The sequence below is a fragment of the Triplophysa rosa genome, linkage group LG15 (genome assembly GCF_024868665.1).
Source record: "Triplophysa rosa linkage group LG15, Trosa_1v2, whole genome shotgun sequence".
In the NCBI taxonomy this organism is placed as follows: domain Eukaryota; kingdom Metazoa; phylum Chordata; class Actinopteri; order Cypriniformes; family Nemacheilidae; genus Triplophysa; species Triplophysa rosa.
The window spans coordinates 16113201-16132549 of record NC_079904.1 but is presented as its reverse complement, the minus strand read 5'-3'; the positions used below and the strand labels follow the sequence as shown (position 1 = coordinate 16132549).

General features: G+C 39.6%; 1 protein-coding gene across 1 annotated transcript; it reads right to left on the bottom strand.

Annotated features, from left to right (window-relative positions):
• Positions 1-1273: 1273 nt before the first annotated feature.
• LOC130566089 (meprin A subunit beta-like) lies at positions 1274-10764 on the bottom strand. The gene is made up of 15 exons (XM_057353310.1): positions 10708-10764; positions 10542-10560; positions 10364-10423; positions 10230-10273; positions 10019-10097; positions 9787-9904; positions 8779-8957; positions 8443-8661; positions 7507-7659; positions 6160-6375; positions 5598-6065; positions 5311-5496; positions 4950-5198; positions 1499-2029; positions 1274-1398 (listed from the first exon to the last, which is right to left on the bottom strand). The coding sequence occupies exons 1-15, from the start codon at positions 10762-10764 to the stop codon at positions 1274-1276; spliced, it is 2703 nt and encodes a 900-aa protein (XP_057209293.1).
• Between the last annotated feature and the right edge of the window lie 8585 nt (positions 10765-19349).

Below are 19349 nucleotides of genomic sequence, written 5' to 3'. Positions count from 1 at the left end.
TCCATTTGACTGGGGGTGATAGCCAGAAGAGAGACAGACGCTAACATTACGTTGGTTAAACAAGGCTGACCACACCCTCGAAGTGAACTGGGGTCCACGATCTGACACAACCTATTCTGGTAGTCCGTAGTATCGGAAAACATGGAGGAGGAGCAGCTCAGCAGTTTATAATGGGATGAGGGATGAGTTGGCAACATTTGGAAAATCTATCCACGACAGTTATTATGGTAGTGTTACCTTGTGATTCTGGTAGATCCGTGATGAAGTCTAAAGCAATGTGAGACCAAGAATGCTGTGGAATAGCCAGGGGTTGCAGTAGGGCTTGTGGAATGATAGATTCAGGCAAAGCATTAGTTGTGGGTTCATCATATTGGTGGGTAAGGGCATCGGTCTTGACGTTCTTAGATCCTGGTCAGTAGGTTATGGTGAAAATGAATCGAGAGAAGAATAGAGACCATCTTGCCAGTCTGGGGTTCAATCTTTTAGCTGAGCGTAGATACTCCAAATTCCGGTGATCCGTTAATATCACAAAAGGGTGTCGCGCTCCTTCCAGCCAGTGTTGCCACTCTTCCAACGCTGCCTTCATAGCTAGAAGTTCTTGATCTCCAACATCATAGTTGCATTCTGCGGGAGTCAGTTTACGTGAGTAAAATGCACAGAGGAACATTTTGGGGGGGTGTACCCTGACGTTGGGATAGAACTGCACCAATACTTGAGTTGGAGGCGTCGACTTCAACAATGAATGGGTGGTTGGAAACAGGGTGAATAGGAGCTGAGGTAAAACGGGCTCGGAGTTCTAGAAAACCCTGATGGGCAGACGGAGTCCATGATAATTTGGTGTTCCCCCCTCTCAGTAATGAAGTTAGTGGGGCTGCCACAGTACTGAAGTTGCATATGAACCGACGATAAAAGTTGATAAAGCCCAAGAATCTCTGTAGTTCTCTCACTGTCTTGGGTTGAGGCCATTCAACTACCGCTCTCACCTTTTTGTCATCCATCGCCACCCCCTCTGAGCCTATGAAGTATCCAAGGAAAACCATACTTGACTGATGGAACTCACATTTCTCCATCTTGGTGTACAGTTGATGTTGGATGAGGCGTTGTAGAACTGAGCGCATGTGCTGAACATGGTCCTACAGAGATTCTGAATAGACTAAAATATTGTCAATGTAGACCACTACCCATTGGTTTAGCATGTCTTTGAATATATCATTCAAGAATGACAGAAAGACTGAAGGACTATTGGCCAGGCCGAATGGCATTACAATATATTTTAGTGTCCGTCGCTGGTGGAGAATGCAGTCTTACATTCATCCCCTTCCTTGATTCGAATCAAATTGTAAGCACTACGGTAATCCAGCTTTGTGAAATACTTGGCCTTACGAAGTTGTTCCAGCGCTGAGGGCACAAGTGGCAGGGGATAGCGAAATTTCACAGTTACCTCGTTCAGACCCCGATAGTTAATACACGGTCGTAATCCCCCATCTCTCTTCCCCACAAAGAAAAATCCAGCTGCAGCAGGTGATGTAGATGGTCGCATAAAGCCCTTGGATAACTCCTGTAATGTACTTCTTCATGGCCTGAGATTCTTGTTCTGACAAGGGGAAGATACGTTCCTTAGGGGGGTTAGTGCCGGGTATTAACTCAATAGCACAATCGTGAGAATGGTGAGGAGGTAGTTTGGTGGGTTTGGCTTTACTGAATGCTTCGATCAGGTCGTGATATTCGGGAGGCAGATCGTTGATATCAGCATATTCCTCTGTTAAACTGGTTGTGTTGAGGGGAATCGGGGTTGTGGGCGAAAGGCAGTTCATAAAACAGAATTCTGACCAACGTGTTATCTGTCCATCTTGCCATGAAATGTGTGGGTCGTGTTCTCGCAGCCAAGGGAGTCCAAGAATGATGGGGTTATTAGGAGATTGAATGACAAACAGTGAGAGCAGTTCGTTGTGGAGCATTCCCACTTGTAGTCGTAATTCCTTAGACTGTTGCCTCACCTTGCCCGTGCCCAGTGGACGGCCATCTACTGCTGTTACAGCAAGAGAATACAAACATGGAGTTAGTGGTATCTGGTGACTCTGAGCGAACGTCTTATCTAAGAAGAATCAAGCAATGCAGTGGTAGTGATTTGTACTTGGTCTACAGTTGTCAGAATAGGTAGTTTAATGCATGAGCCACTCACCCTTGCATTGGTAGCAGGTCGAACTGGACAATCCCTCAGTTTATACCCAGCCTGTTCACAGAAGAGGTAGAGATTTTCCCTGAAGCGACGATTGCATTCCAATGAGGTCAGGGATGAATGAGTGATTTGCATAGGTTCCTCTGTGTTGTTTGTAGTATACGGTTCAGACGAGAGGGTTGGAAGAGAGGCTTGCGTGTGCGAAGCAGATTATCAATTCTAATGGCCAAATCGATTAATTGATTCATTGTTAATCCCTCATCCTTGCATGCCAGTTCGGATTGTAGTTCTAGCGACAAACCCCTGCGGAACAGTAGTTAAGGGTATCCTCTACCCAGTTCGTCTGTGCTGAGAGCGTGCGGAAGGTGAGTGAATAGTCTGCCACAGTTCTCCTCCCCTGAGATAGGGTTAATAGCTGATCTCCAGCTCCTTGACCACTAGCAGAATGTTCAAATACCTGGTGGAAGTTTTCCAAAAATCTTTAAACATGGGAAATGCTGCTCTATCGCGACGCCAAAGAGCCATTGCCTATTCTAAAGCTCTGCCAGACAGAAGGGAACAAACAAAAGCAATGCGACTGGCGTCTGTGGGTTACATTGAAGGTTGTTGGTAAATGAAAATCGAGCATTGCATTAAGAATCCCTTGCATTTAGTGGTCTCACCATCAAATTTCTCATGGAAGGCTAACTTAGTTTTCGCACTTGGGGTTGGCTGATTCGTGACTACCGGATTGGTAGTGGTAACAGGCGGCATAGTCGGTGTAGAGCCAGACGAATTCATACCTTGCAGGGTCTTTAATAGTTCTTCGGTAAATCCAGTGAGATGAGTTAACTGTTGATGGTGAGCCGCTGAATCCGGTCTTGGCGAAGTCTTCTGTAACTAGGACTCGGACACAGAAGCTCGAGGATCCATATGCAGTTTTAATGGAAGCAAAGGGTTAAACAATATAACTGTCAGAGGTCGGGACAGGCAAATAACGTTCAGGAGTATATAAATAGACGATAGTCAGGGCAGGTAGCAAAAGTTCGAAGTCCAAGTCACCGTCCAAAATCAACAATGGGTAATCCAAACACAGTAATCCAAAAGCGCTCAGAAATGTCAACCTGGGGCCAAACAAGACTTCGCACCGAAGCACCGCAACCACAGGGAATATAAAGCCTAGATAATTAGCATCAGGTGCAGGTGTAATGAGCGGTGCTAGAGTCACTGGGAAATGGAGTCTAGTTAGAACGCTGGGGATAACGCCCTCTGCTGGCGAGTGGGAGTCTCTGAGGCAACCATATTCATAACAAATGTAGTGGGCTATCATAATTTGATAAAATATGACCACCTTTACCATTTCTACCTTCAAATTTTTATTTATTTATAAGGCAGTATTTGAAGAAATTGTCCTGACTTGTTTTATAGGAAGCACTCTCGCATCTCTAAAGATGATGATGTGGAAATGACACAGGATGGAGAGGACTCCGATCCTTATGATTTCACAGATAATGAAAACAGTAGCAAGCCAGCATCTCAGAGGTGCAGTCAGAGGAAGAATGGTGACATCAGCTCGGAAAGGTATATCAGTATCGCTTCACTTTCCCTATCATATACTGTAACCTGGGCCAATATTGTTCTCAAACAGTTCTTAAATAATTGTTTTTATGACCTTATAGAATGAAAGTGTTTAAAGAGCCACGAAACACTTAACAACATTTATTTAGATGTAAACAAAGTTGGTTGTGTTGCACATCATAGAAAACAATGTTAGCAACTGTAAGTTATTACAGTAGAGAAAACTAGTTAATTTCTAGCTTTGTTGCGCTATTTTTGCCTTCCGGGTTTAAAATCCTCATCTGGCCAATGTCAAAGGATGTGACGTGGCGATGTACTATAGTACATCGATGACGCATCGTTGTCTCATTATTATTCATGAGACTGTGTTTTCTTGACCAATTAGAAGACATTTCTACTAATTATTCATGACAGCGCCTTGTGATTGGAACACCCTTCTTCCATGCCGGAACCTTCTCCGGTTTTTAACAGCTCTTCTTCTCACAGCGTTCACGCCCATTTTATTTGCATTTTTCATGTAGCTGAAAGGGGAGGTTTCGTGACACTTTAAGACTGCCCTGCTGAAAGCCTTTAAAGTGACCAGGTATCAGTCTGTGGCAGTGCCTGAGCTTCTGACTCACAATAACAAAGGCCAGGAATAGGAGTTTGACCAGAATGAGGTTATTCTACTGCTGGAACGCATGCAGGATGACAACCAGGTCATGGTATCAGAGAATGTGGTTTTCCTCATCTGAGGGAGGACGAGGAGCAATGGGAAATGGCATCTTTAATTTATTTGAAGAGTAACTTTTGATATTACAACCCCTCTTTGTTACACACTCAAAAAAAGATAAACTGTGAGCATCAATGATTGATTTGATTGATTTTTGTCAAAATGAAATTTTCTTTGAATTAGTGATGATTCCAATAATCTGCTGCACTCTGACAGGTTCCAGGGAAATGCATTCACATTTCTATTATTTATTGCACTTAACAATTTTCTTAATTGGTTATTTGCAATGTCTTCTGCAATGAGATTATGTAGGTTAGTGTTTAGTCCACATCCTTGGGTATTTTGGGCTCTGTTTAGGTTTCTGTAAAAAGAAAATCCAAAACAACTGGAGTAAGTATATCATTAATAAAAATATAATATGTACTGTATATCCAAAGTATAATGTTATGCTTGTCATAGTATTGGGAGAGAATCAAACAGGATCATTTGGTTGATACTCACAGCCATCGGTCCTCTCTGGTTCAGCCTCTCCATCTCTTTCCATCTGTCTTTTCCGAACTCTCTGCACATAGTACAGTGCGCCCACGGCGACAGCCATAAACATGGCAGCTGCCACAAAGACACTTATCGCCAACGTTGCTGTGGAACTGCCGGTGGAAGCTGTCACTGAGTCATCAATCGCTGGTTTCAGATCTCTGATATCTGGTATCCCAAAGTCTGCAAGCTGCTGCTTCAAAAGTCCAGTTGCATCTATTGAAAACAATTAAACATTAACAACGGTTCACATACCTGTTTTGTATGTACTTTGCAGATGTGGTTTAAAAATGGTTGGTTTTCTAATAAAACATCTTAAAAAGCAAACCTTCAAGAGACAGGAGAAAGATCACGTCATTTCCTTTAATAAAGCTTCGGCTCTTGAAGTGTTCATGCGTGATGAAATTGGTGGTGCCGTAACCTGGCCCCCGATAGTATGAATTGCCATCGGAGTCAGTGACCAGACTACCAACTTTTCGTGGGTCGTCCCAGAAATATTCCACATTACCTGCAGCTGCACAAAGAGAATGTTGTTTATGAAACCATAAAGATGCCAACAGTTGTATCTACACTATAGGTCTCTATTGCTTTTTAACTCCACATTTTTAATCTTACAATCAGTGGAGGTCTTAGTTGGATCTGTAGTGACCATCCTCAGGTTGTTCATGCGTTTTTGGATGTCTGGAGTCTGGTCCATCATCTCCATGGAAGCTTGTTGCCACGGACACGGCCATTTGAGATGTTCATCATAAGGTCCGGAAGTCAAGTGGAAGTAGATTGCCATCTTATCTGGGCTATCTGTCTTGCCGTTAATGTACACGCTAACCTGAAAAGAGTAACCTTCCCTGGACACGAAGGGTGGACTGAAGATTTTGGAGCCTACTTGGATTGTGGCGAGAAGGCTGGTAAAGTCACGAATACGCCAAGTGTGGTGAGGACACTGCGTCTCCGAGAGGTTGATGTCATCCAGAGACAGACCCCCTTTTGATGCATGACGTCCTTTAACCCCCTCGAACACCACCCTGAATTTTTGAGAGACCTGAAGGCTCACATGGTACAGCTCCCAGGAGTTTTTAGGTCCACCTAAATAGTAAAATACAGATCATTGCGCATAATTCAAAGATACATTCATAACATCAAAACTTGACCATTTTATTTGAGATTTAAGATTTTTTACCACTTATCGTCTCAACGAATCTCAGGTCTCCTTTGGATTCGTCATCGGTGTACACGCGCACCCAGATGTTTAGTTGATCATCATCGCCCCCGCTGTTGTAATGATAGAATTGCAGGCACTGGAAGCCTCTGGTGGGGTAAAAGAGACGACTCTCCAGGTAAGCCTTGTCTCCGTGATTTCCTGTCAATGTGCTGAAATGCATGAAGTACCCGAAACCTGGCAAGTGAAAACTTTTATTAGACAATACTAAGCCAAACTTCAGTTTTGCCAGATCTCCACCTCATTATGATAGTTCATTTTGAAACTTATTGCATTTTATGCTGCTTTGACAAGAAGAGTTTACCCAAGAGCAAAAACGAATAATAGTTTCTTTATGGCACTCTATGGTATCAATAAACTTATTATCATGAAGACCAAAGTGCCACCATAACAACATTATAAAACAAATCATTGTGATGTAAATACAGCAACTTACAAGCCAAGCAGTTTGTAATGCCAAAAGTATTGTTACTTATCTCATATTGGTGCATTCAAAGTTATGGATCATGAATTCAGTGCTTGTTAATGTTAATGTACAGAATAAAACTTAAGCCACAGAAGAAAATGAAGAGATCTCTCCGAAATGATTTTCTGTTTTTCTGATTTACTTTCTATAGGTACGTGTTTAGGTAAAATGGTGATTTTTGTTTCATTCTGTGATTCAGTAACAACATTTCTCCCAAATTTTAATGCAAATATATGCATTTATTTGCAGAAAATTGAAACAGAACAAACTGGTCAAAATACATAAACGATGCAATATTAGCAGATGTTGAATACTGCATTGAAAACAAGTTTATATCATCACTGTCCTTTTGAAACCTTATGTGTCCAAATTCACTGTTTTTCATAATATGGAAGAAACACTGTACTTTTTAAATGATTACATACTGTGTTGTCAACGTTGAAAACACTTTTTATACTTTATATTTATTAGATATTTTCAAAACCCAGTAACAAACATAAAGGGTGACTAATAATAATAAATTATGGCAAAAAAATAAAATCACAAAGTATGGAGATACGAGGTTTCAGAAGGACATCAGTGATATTCATGCTTAAACAACACAATCCTAATGTCTTAGGATCAGTTAAAAAATTAATATTTGACAGAATATGCCTTTTTTTACAACTTTCATGCATCGTTACATTGTCTCAGTCTTTCACATTGGGTGACTTTATGTCCTTCCTAAGGTATGTTTTTGTTAAAATTCAACAGACACTGGACTGCAATTCCTCATTAAAGGCAAAACTGGAGTTGTCTTTTATTTTTTCTTTGGCTGTTTACTAGACATTTTCTGTCCATACCTTGACATTGACCCAGAACGGTAAAGTCTGTTTTTGGACCCCCCTCTGCTTGTTGCACTTGAGTCCACTTGGAATTCCCACCCTCACCCTGGATCATACCACAGATGTTCGGCTGTTCAAACTGGCATGAGTCCAGGAAAGTTAAGCCTGCACCTGAAATAATTATTGAAGGAAAAGGGTATGGGTATGGGGGGGAGAGATGTAGACCGTAATTATAGATAATTATTCAACCTGTCGTGCTTCTGCCTCATCTTGTCATGTCTTTCTTGATCTTGTGGCAGAATCACGACAGGATCCCTTGTTACAGTATATGTGGAGAGAAGTAGTTTTGGCTTTCCATATACTCCTTCTCTCCGGTGTCTCGTCATTGGCCCCGCCCCTCTCGTTTCCCGTATTGCTTCCCTGCCGTGTTTCATTACCCTCACCTGCCCTGTGTTATCATCCCTCGTTTATCTTCCCTTTAAATAGTCCTCATGTTTCATTGTCTTGTTGCTCGTGCATTGTGTTCAGTGTACCCCTGTTCTAGTTTGCATCCAATGTTTGCTGTTATTGCCTGTTCCTGTTCCGTCAGTGTAGTAAGTGTCCAGTTTAGTTTATGTCTAGTGTTGTTATCTCAGTTTAGTGTTAGTTAGTCTTCGTCCTGTTTATTATCCTTGTTCCTGTTCTTACCCCATTGTGGGTCTTTATTTTGTGTTTATTGTTTAAATAAAGTCTTTTTGTTTAACCCCTTAATTCCCTGCTGCCTGCAATTGGGTTCTTCTCCTCACAGTTCATGACACAACCATCCTTTATCTTATCAGTCAGATTAATGTCAATATACATGTAGTCTTATAAATATTAATAGAGGATTATTAAACCATAGTTCAATGTCAGCTAATCGTCTGCAGAACTCAAACCCCAAACAAAGTACAATATGAGTTGGAATCATAAACGTACAGCAGTTATATAGCCTGTTGAGCTTGAGCAGGTCACTGTCACTAAACTCCATCCGCTGACCGATCACATCCATGAATTCTGGTATCTTGGTGACGATAGTTGGCTCTTTATCTTTGTTGAAGGATGTCTTACTGTAGTGCAAAACAGAATTGTAGTCATACGGCACACCGAGAGAGGTTGACACCTTGTCACTGTGTATCTCGAAGTTGTGTGCGTGACCTATGTAACAAACAGACAGTACAAACAATATTGAAAGTTATATTGGGAAACATTATTATAGAAAGAGGTATAGATTGGTGTAAATAACATTCTGAAGTAAAAAAAGAGAATTATTACCTTCTTCAATCTGATCCCACATTATGACAACATAATCATCTCTGTCGTATCTGGATTGCTCATGCCAGAAACCCAAAGCATGAAGAAACTCATGCTCCACGGTTCCCAAACGATCACAGTTTGCACCAATTGACAGTTCCTGCTTTCCAACGTGCCGGTTCCCCACCGAAGAGTGACATCTGATGGAACAGAATTACAATCTGGATGTCACATTTCTGAAAAACACTGTTATTCATCACAGTGCAAAATGGATCAGTTTAAAATATGAAGTTCAGTGAAAGTCCTTTACTGTCATATGTCATAAGTGCAATGAAAAACTTCCTTGAATGCTTAAAGGGATAGGTCACCCAGAATGTTTTACTTACCCTTTTGTCATTTCAAGCCTGTATGAATTTTTCTTTAGCATAACACAAAAGAAGATATTTTGAAGAATGGGCGGTACCCATTGACTTCTATTGTATGGACACAAAACCAGTGCAAGTCAATAAGTACCTCAGTTGTTGATGACAGAAACGTAATCGAGTAAATGATGAAACAATTTTTGGTTAACTTTCCCTTTAAATGTATAAAACTTATGAAAATTAACAAGACAGTAAATGACAGAAAAATGCAAAAGTACACTGGAAAACGGTAATATTCGGCAGCTGGGGTGCCAGAAAAACATTTTAATTAAAAAATAATTGTAAAGTAAAAGTGAATGTTTTTCATGTTATTTTACAACTGACTTGTAAACTTGTAGTATATTTCTTTTAAATCAACATATTTTACTGTATTTAAAAAATATGTAAAAAATCTCAAATATGACAAAATAAGATCTAAAATTCACAAAAAAGTTTTTACAGTGTATAAGTTGCAAAAGTGACATTGTTGGTATTATAAAGTGTCCAGTATCAGTTATTCCACAATAATGTGTGCTGAACAGTCTTAAAGCATATTGGGTTAGTTACGACATCATGATGGTTGTATACAATTAAAAATATCATGTTTCAGTTTGGTTGGTTTTCTCACCCACTGCCTTTATATACAGAAATGTAGTTTGGTTCTCCGCTCCACTCCTTGAAGTCAATACACGTCTTGAGTCTGTATTGTTCAAATGCTTTCAGGATCACACCTTTGGCATTAATCTCTGTTTAAATTTACAGAAAGACACAAGGTGAGCAAAATATAAGGAGAGGCTTGTCAGATACATGTGAATGTAAACTTATCCTGATTTATTCTGTTGATGTCAAGACTCACCTACCTAGTGTCTTATCCAAGAAGTACGGCACGGTGGTAGGCCAGCGATACTTTTCTCCCAAAATAGCATTTTTGCTTTGTGCCTGCAAGCCACAAACCCAACATGAATAACCAACAGAACAAAATATTTGGATTCATTGCCCTGATATAATTTTTGTGTTAATAGAAGTGTTCTGGATTATGACATGTAAAGCAGAATGAAATAAAGCACTCACCTCATCAATCACTATATCTCCCTCCACCAAATGAAGGCCTGCCTCTGTTGAACAAGACACCAGTACCAGAAGTGTAGCAACAGTAGATTAAAACAATAATACTGCAGATTTAACACATTGGTTTTTGCACAAACCTTTATTTATGTCAAAGATGTCATTGTCTTTTCCATTATCCACATCAATTTCTGTGTTGCCTGCAATTTAGAAAAAGTCCAGAAAATATATTGAATAAAATCCTCCATTTCTGATCATTGTGCAAATGGTGTAGAATTTTGTATTAAGAAGTAAATGTAATTAAATGTAAATGTCCACCTGAGAGAGAGGATGTTGGCTGGAAAAAAGGCAAATAATGAGTGTATTAAATAAATCAGAAATACTAAATAAACCACATTCAGCATATATTCCCTGAAATTACACAATTCTTTTTTGCAGTAAATGGAAAATAGTGGAGTACGAAAGTGCTTAATTCAAAACTCACCAAACTCAGGCTTGTAGCACATAAACTCAGAATGAGAACTGTCTGCAGATAGGCCATGTCACCATTAGTCTCCTTTCATCTCCGAAGCTCACTGGACCTTTGTGTACTGACCAATTTATAGAACAGAATAGCTTGGTTTGCACTGATAAAGAGTAACCAGCACCTGATATGCCAAGATTTATTACACTGTCATTACGCATCATTATGTTATTACTTGTAAGAACAGTTAACTGTAAAATCAAACAAGTTAATTCAACTTAAAATAATTTGTAACCTGGCTGCCTTAAAATATTGAGTTCAACAAGCTAAAAAACTGTAGTTGTTTACACATAATAAGAGTTCTTTGAACTTAGAATCAATAGTTGGGGTTACAAAGGTAAAATGTTTTCAACTTCATATTTTGTTTGTGCAAACCTAAATCGGAGTTAAAAGAGCATAAGATTAGTAAGACCAACAAATGTTTACTGATATTTAGTTGTTTAAACTAAGTATCTGTTTGCAAACACATATAATTATTAGTTGTGCAAACTAGATAAACACTAGCTAAACTAAGCAGCTTGTTGGATTAACTTATCTTTTTAAGGCAGCCAGGATACTTTATCCAAGAATAGTTCACCTTACTTGGAATGTTAAGTTCATTCAACAGGTTGAACAGCATAAAAATGGCTCATGGACATTGAATAACAAGCAGAATGTTATTTAATTTAATTTTAGTTTCCTTTAAAAGGCATAGTTTTGACAACATTGACATTTCATATTAGCATGTTACTATGGAAAAATTATGTAACAAAGGTATGCAAACTAGTGCATACATACAAATGTAAAGAAAGAAATATAAAAGCTTGCTGCCTTTAAAGGCGGGTTTCCAAAGTACGCTTGTTTAGACAAAGTCGGGCCGAGTACCAAAACAACCTTGTAGCCAATCAGCAGTAAGGTGTACAGTGCACAGGGTGGACATTAGTCGTGCCGAGCACTGACGAAAGCGAAACATGGGGGTAGGGGTGTGTTTGTTTTGGTGATTTGAACATCAGCAACGGCCAAGAGAAATCAGACACCCCGCCTTTAAGTGCTGCTAAAATTTTAAGGACAAATACATTTAACTTTTCTGTAACATATGAGACATCTTTTAGTTTAGTGTTCGAACAATGTAGTTTACAATGTAGACAGTAAAAACATTAGTATAAATTGGCTATTTAACTCAACTCTACCAAGAAAAGCAGTAACTTGCCATTACACTTTGTCTTGAAGCAGCCTGTTGCACAACCCATAAACCTTTGTAGAACAACTGCCACTGCCAATACCCATGAAAACTTGTACTTAAGTCTCTTGGGATAGTCTATATGTCAAGACAGTGAAGAAAACCCATTAGGGTAGAAAAGGCATTTGCAAAGTCTTCCAGGTCTTGTTGGATGATCTGCTCCTCCAGAATCACTGAAACATTCACAATCTCCTTCGCCAGCAACACTTGGCTGCGTCCTTCAGTGATAATGAGCATGCCAACGTCAACTTCTTTTGTAGCATCTTTTTCTGAAATGGTATCCTAAGAACAAATGAACAAAGATATTAGTAATTAAACACATACAATACCAAATTTAATGTGCTACCCTATTGTAAAAGAAAGGACAAATGCAACACTGAAGATTTCCAGTGCATTTTAAATTAATCCAAACAACAATTCCATTGAATATTTTAAAAAATAGAATATTTTAAGTCGCTTTTGCTCTGATAAGAAAAAAGTGAGGTAGTGGCACCCATGGACATGGATATTAAAGGGAAAGTAATCGAAATAATTTGAGGTTCTAAATGTCGGTTTCGATTACTTTTCGGTTAATCGTCCAGCCCTACTTTCACAAATACAATCTGGATATAAATTAGAATTTTACTCAAGAACCCAAAACGGAAGCTTCTCGTCAGTCACAGGCCTACGGCGCATGGTCACCTGTGCTCATCGTGTCAACAGGGACTTTAAGCAACAGCTGCGGATGGAACGGCTACGGCGACCGGAAGTAGGCGGTTAAACCACCGTAGCCACGAACGCGCGAATCAAATCGGACGTCTAGGTCAGCTCTCCTGAAATGTTGTTTCCAACAGTAGACACAACAAACGGAAAACTGTTAGCATTAGCATTAACATATCAACAAAGCTGCCATCACTGTTCGGTCAACAACATTTTTCAAAATATCTTCTTTTGTGTTCTGCAGAAGAAAGGAAGTCATACAGGTTTGAAATGACCCTAAAGTGATGTTTGGGACAAATGTGGTCAAACTGATTTTGTTTTTTCTAATATTTTTTTCTCTCAATCTCATAGGTACAAAACTCGACTACTTTTCCTAAGTTTTCCACCTAAGCACACACCAAAAATTTGGACTTTATTCGACAATGTTAAGTTGGTGAAAATAAAAAACTCTGAGCTGTTAAGGCCTATTTGTGGGCACCCATAGGTAATGAATGGGAAATGGCTAAATTTCACAGCATGTTTTTTATTTGTCTAATAAACATACAACAAATCCAACATAATGCAGATCATTCATACACATAAATAAAGGAGTGAGCCTATAGAACATCCTTAGTGTGGCTGGCACTTACATACATACACACAAACGCACACACAAACACACACCCACAAATATACAACTGAATAAGCCTATAACAGTGTTTTTTTTCCGAATGACGTCAAATAAAAACTGACATTCACACATACACAAACAAAGAACTGGGGTTTGGTGTGGGTTTATGATTTTGTCACGGTTCTGCCTTCTTGTTTCTGAACTTCTAGTCGTGTGCCAGGATCGGGACAGAGCCCTTAGGTTTTTTGTGAGAAAGCCATGAGTTGTTTGTTTTTACATCTCATGTGCTTTCTCGTGTCTTGCCATTGGCCCCGCCCCTCTCGTTTCATGTATTGCTTCCCTGCCGTGTCTAATGTTTCCCACCTGCTCTGTGTCATTATCCTTCGTTTGTCTTCCCTTTAAATAGTCCTCATGTGTCATGGTCTTGTTGCTCGTGGATTACGTTCTTTGTACCTGTGATTTCAGTGTGCCATCGTTTTGTATTCCACGCCTGTCAAGTCGATGTACCGTGTTTCCACCGTGAGTCAATGTTTGTCTAGTTTATGTCAGTTTAGGTTAAGTGTTTTGTAGTCTAGTTAGTAGTTTATTGTTCCTGTGGAGTCTGTTATTATTTATTTCCCTTGTCTTTGTCATTTGACCCCCGCGTGGGTTTTTGTTTTGTGTTTATTGTTTAAAATAAAATCTTGTGTTAACCCCTTAATTCCCTGCTGCCTGCAATTGGGTTCTTCCGCCACGCCGACCGTGACAGGTTTTATTTATAAAAATGTTGTCCTTAGGTCAACAAAATATGTTGTCCTGAGGACATCAACCACTTGGCAAAATCAGGTCGAGCGCAGCACACATAGTTTGATTGATATTAAAAACATGATTTTTGAAAAATTCTAATTTTGGAACCAAACTCTTCAAATGATTATTCTGTCTCCCACTTTTTCTCTTTCTTATAGGATGGTCAAATTTATTTGTAAGCATATTTTGGCATCTTTGCACTGTTTTACCAACCTTAATTGTTTTTTTAAAATTCTACAAATTTAACTTGTGATCAAATCTAGAACTTACAGCCTATGCACAGTGCAGCCATTGAAATTACACGTACATGCTATTTTGATTCCAACAGGTCACTAAAAAATTTAAATGAGGGTAATTTTGAGGGTTTTCACTTTGTTTTAAAAAGAGGAATTAAGTTTTTTATGAAAATCATGTTTTTATGTGAAATAAAACCTAAACATACAAAAAAACATAAAAAGTTATTGCACATTCAAATGAATGGCGTTAATGAAGTAAATAAGGTAAAAATTCCAAAAAATCACTAAATAAATGTATATCTTAAAAGTTTTAACATTAAACAAACAAACAAAAAATGTAGTGTTATGACATTTATGTCAAATATCAATGGAATCACAAAGTGCTCAAATTTGTCCACTAACAGCTAATTTGTGCAGTTGTAATTAACAGCACTTGATGTTTAACACATCTTAAAGGTGGGGTGACGAGCTATTTCATGCATTCTGACTTCTTTACACTGATAAACATGCAGGCTTCTCATGCTTAACATGGTTGTAGCAAGGTTCAATAAAAAGGAAGGAAGGAGGCTGGAACCGGCGAACATTCAAAGTAAACTTTAATCAAAATAAACAAACAATAATCCGGAAGTAAAAAGGCCACACAAACATAAACAAAACGTAACATATGTCCGGGCCCGGTCCTCTCTTGTCATACACTACTGTCGCTTGTCCTTTTATGCTTCCGATCTCCTCCGTGAGAGATGCTGGATCGATGTAACGCGCAGCTGACACTCATTATCAATCGCGTCACCGGCCCGGCGTCGTTCGCCCACGGCTCTCGCCCCATCTCCCTCGTCGCCATGATCAACTTGTCAAAAAACGTGTTGATGTATGATGTAGTATTTTTGCGCTAGATACACTCCGCCAGGGTTCGTACACATTTCGGAAATTTTTTTTCTAACATGAATTCCCGTTTCGTAACAAGGGTTTTTAGTCCCTTATTGGACAATTCTCATGGACAAGCACACCTACACGTCAACCCGCGAGAACGAGAGAGAGGGCACACCCACGCATCAACCAGCGAGTGCTCCCACTGCACTGCACTCCTCCAGGAGGTCAACTGCTTTATCTGTCTTGAATAAATGTGATCAAACTAAATACTCTTTGAAGATATGAAGTAAGCCATACTACTCTATAAGTACTCAATATTAATATGAGATTTGCAGAAACTGCTTGTGTTACCTCCGCTTTAAACATCTTTCTATACCACCAAGGTGAGTAATGCATCTAACACACAGCAGCTATTCAAAGCTTTCAACTCTCCTCTCTTCCCCCCACCCACTTCCTCTTTGACAGCTGATGATTTTGCAGACTTCATTACTGACATAATTCATCAGCAAACTATTTTCAACATCACAAACCTCCAAACGCACAACCCTCACATCCAACATCAAATTCTCCTCTTTCTATGCAATGACCGACACTGAAGTTTTTAAACTTGTCTCCAGCCACCTCCCCACCTGTCCCCTCTCGACCCAACCCCTCCCATCTCTTACCGGCCATATCAAACACACTCACACCAGCACTCACATATATCATTAACACCTTCCTGCTCACTGGCACTTTTCCATCCACATTTAAGCAGGCCCAGGGTATACCCCTACTCAAAAATACCACAAATAATTCTCTCACAGACAGTTACAAACTTGTCTTGCTTCTCCAATTTATTGCAAAAATACTTTATTGGGCTTTTCTCATCCATGTGTTTATCTTATTATCTCAAGACAACTAGACGACAAGCATTAAGACTTCAAAAGCAACCGCTCCACCGAGACGGCACTGCTATCCGTCACGGAAGCAATCTAACTCCTCTGTCCTGATTCTGCTAGACTTATCTGCAGACTTTGATACTGTACAGTAAATCATCAGATCCTGCTAGGAACCCTATCATCGCTAGGGAACACAGGTACTCCTCTCCTCTTGTTCAAATTCTACCTCTCCGGTGTCATGCCTTCAGGGTGTCATGGAGGGGCGCGTAGTCCTCAGCTCACCACATGGTCACTGGGGTCCTTCAGGGATCAGTGCTTGGACCACTCCTTTTCTCAATCTACACAACATCTTTTGGACCTATAATGATCCTGTCCTTCCTGTCAGTGGTTTTCTAGCTCTGTGGACAGGGTCATGACAGTACCATGTCTTTGTGCTTGTTTTGTTATGTGTGGAAACATGTGGCCTTTGTTATGACTTTGTGCCACATGTTCTCCTGTCTTGCGTCTTGGCCCCGCCCCCTGTTTCCCCGTTATCTTGTCATTAGTCTCTCAGGCCTGTCACCTGCCCGTGTAATCTCCTTGTTAGTTCGCGCTAGTGTTTCATGCCCGTGTAATCTCCCTGTTAGTTTCCCATTAGTGTTCATGCCCTTCACCTGCCCTTGTTAATTATCCCTCGTTGTGTTCCCCTATTTAAACCCCTTGAATTCTCTGTCCCGTGCTGGTTCGTTGTACCTACCATGTTTGTGTCTTGTTTTAGAACAATTAATATTATCCCTGCCTTGCCTTGCCTTGCCTTGCTTGTAGACGTTGTGTCATCATTTGAACTTTGTTTATTTTTTTCCCCCTCGAGGGAAGTGTTTATTTTGAATTCTTGTTTTGTTGAGCGTGTTTTCCCCAACGTGGTTTTTTTGTTTATTATTAAAGATCTTGTGTTAACCCTGTACTGTCTGCATCTGGGTTCTTCTGCCAGTTTTATGACAATACAGGCACATGGTTTCTCTTACCACTGTTATGCTGATGACACTCAAATTTGCTTCTCATTTAACCCAGAAGTTATTTCAGGATGGATGAAAAAGCACCACCTCCAGTTGAACCTAGCCAAGACTGAGCTGCCTGTATTTCCAGTCCACCCCACGGTGCAACATGATTTTACTATCCAAATTGACAATATAAAAAATACTCCATCCAGAGCAGCGAGAAAACTTAGGGTAATCTTTGATGACCAGCTGTCCTTTATTGGTCACATTGCAAAGACAACACTGTCATGCCGATTGCATTATACAACACAAGAAAGATCAGGCCCTACCCTACAGAGCATGTTGCACAACTCATTGTCCAGGCCCTTGTAATCTCTAGGCTGGACTACTGCAATGCTCTCCTTGTTGGTTTTCCTGCAAAGGCAATGAAACCACTCCAGCTGTGTGACGCCCCTCTTCATCTCTCTCCACTGGCTACCAATTGAAGGCTGTATCAGGTATAAATTACTAATGGTTGCTTATAGAACTCTCACTGGCTCTGCAACAACAAACTTTCAGACCTTCCTATACTCTTACACCCCATCCAGAATGTTGCATTCACAGAATGAGTGGCACCTTGTAATACCCTCACAAAAGGCAACTAAATCACTTTCCCGCTCATTGTTCTTCACAACTTCTTGCAGGTGGACCGATCTTCCAAATGCAGTCCATTCAACCATATCTTTCACAACAGTCAAAAAACAACTTAAAACATATTTCTTCCATAAACTTGACAGGTAAATGTTGACTTCGCTCTCTCTTTCTCAACAGGTATTGTTCTGGCTCTGTGAAAACTAGTAACTTGATATAAGCACTTATTGTATTATTGCCTCATAACAAATCGCTTTATTGTTTCCTATTTCTTTGTAAGTCGCTTTGGATAAAAGCGTTTGCTAAATTCCGAAATATAAATGCAAGTTAAAAAAAGAAGATCTTGTACACATTAAAACATAGCATTAAAACATTTATTACACAAGTTAGACTACATTACATATGTACAGTTTTGAAAGAAGAAAAACATGGGGCAGTTATTTAAAAAATCTTTTCAATCACAGCTTCTGTTTATTACAAAATGGCTTTTGTAGTTTAACCTTTTATGCATTGCATGTTTTTGCATATTTTTTGTGAAGTAAAATACTGCGGTTTTGATAAAAAAGCGGCACATTCTATATTTAATATAACAAAGCCTATATTTTTTAAATAATTTAAACTTCAGATTTGTATCAGAAAATCTTTTTTGCAATTAGGCTTTTATGCTTTTATAAGGATATTTATGCGTAGTCAAATATGGCAGTATTGGTTTCAAAAACATCTTCCATGACTGTAGATTGGATAAATTAACAGAATCTATAGATCTAAAGTGCATGTGCTAAATGGTGCAAATGGATCATCCAGAGATGATGGAGATGATTAAACTAGGTAAAATAAATCAAATGCTGAGATACATCAGATATTTGAAAAGTTTGACAAAACAGTAAAACCAACCGGTTAATCAAACAATTAAACACTTGCTACTGTTTAAGATTCTTGTTGTTTAACATCGCCATGAAATCAAAATGAAAGGCTTTTATACGGTGGCCTACTAGTGCACATGACAACGAAATTTAAAAAGCAAATATAAGTTCACAACGCAATCAAGCCACAACACAACGGAATCGAGTCACAACACAACGGAATCGAGTCACAACACAACGGAATAGAGCCACAACACAACGGAATCGAGTCACAACACAACGGAATACAGCCACAACACAGCGGAATAGAGCCACAACACAACGGAATCGAGTCACAACACAACGGAAATGCTCCCGACCACTAGGAGGCACTTTCGGCATGATAAATTAGGTCATGCCGGGTAGGAGGTGCGCGTTTTGCTGGGAGTTATTTTAGTGGTTTTGGTAGCCTGTTTTACTTGTGTAAAGCATTTAAAAGGAAAGTGTGCTCTACTGTGGAAAAACTGAATGTCAATGGCAAACAATCTCATATGAAAAAATTTGCACAGCACTTTTGAATGCTTGATTTTGGCTAGTCATGACATTCTAATGTATGTTATGGCCCTTTCACCAGACTTGGCAGTTGGACAGAGTTGCTGCGTTGCTGCTGTCTCTCATAGTGAAAATGTCTCTGGGCGGACGTTCAAGGTCACTAACCAGCCTTAAGTTGATGTATATTAATTTTTGCGGTAATGACTAATACTAATGACGCTCATTTTAGGCACAGTTTACTATGACATTTTGCGCATATAGTGTATTTTAACTTGCAAATCAACCCACTCTGTATTCTTAATTT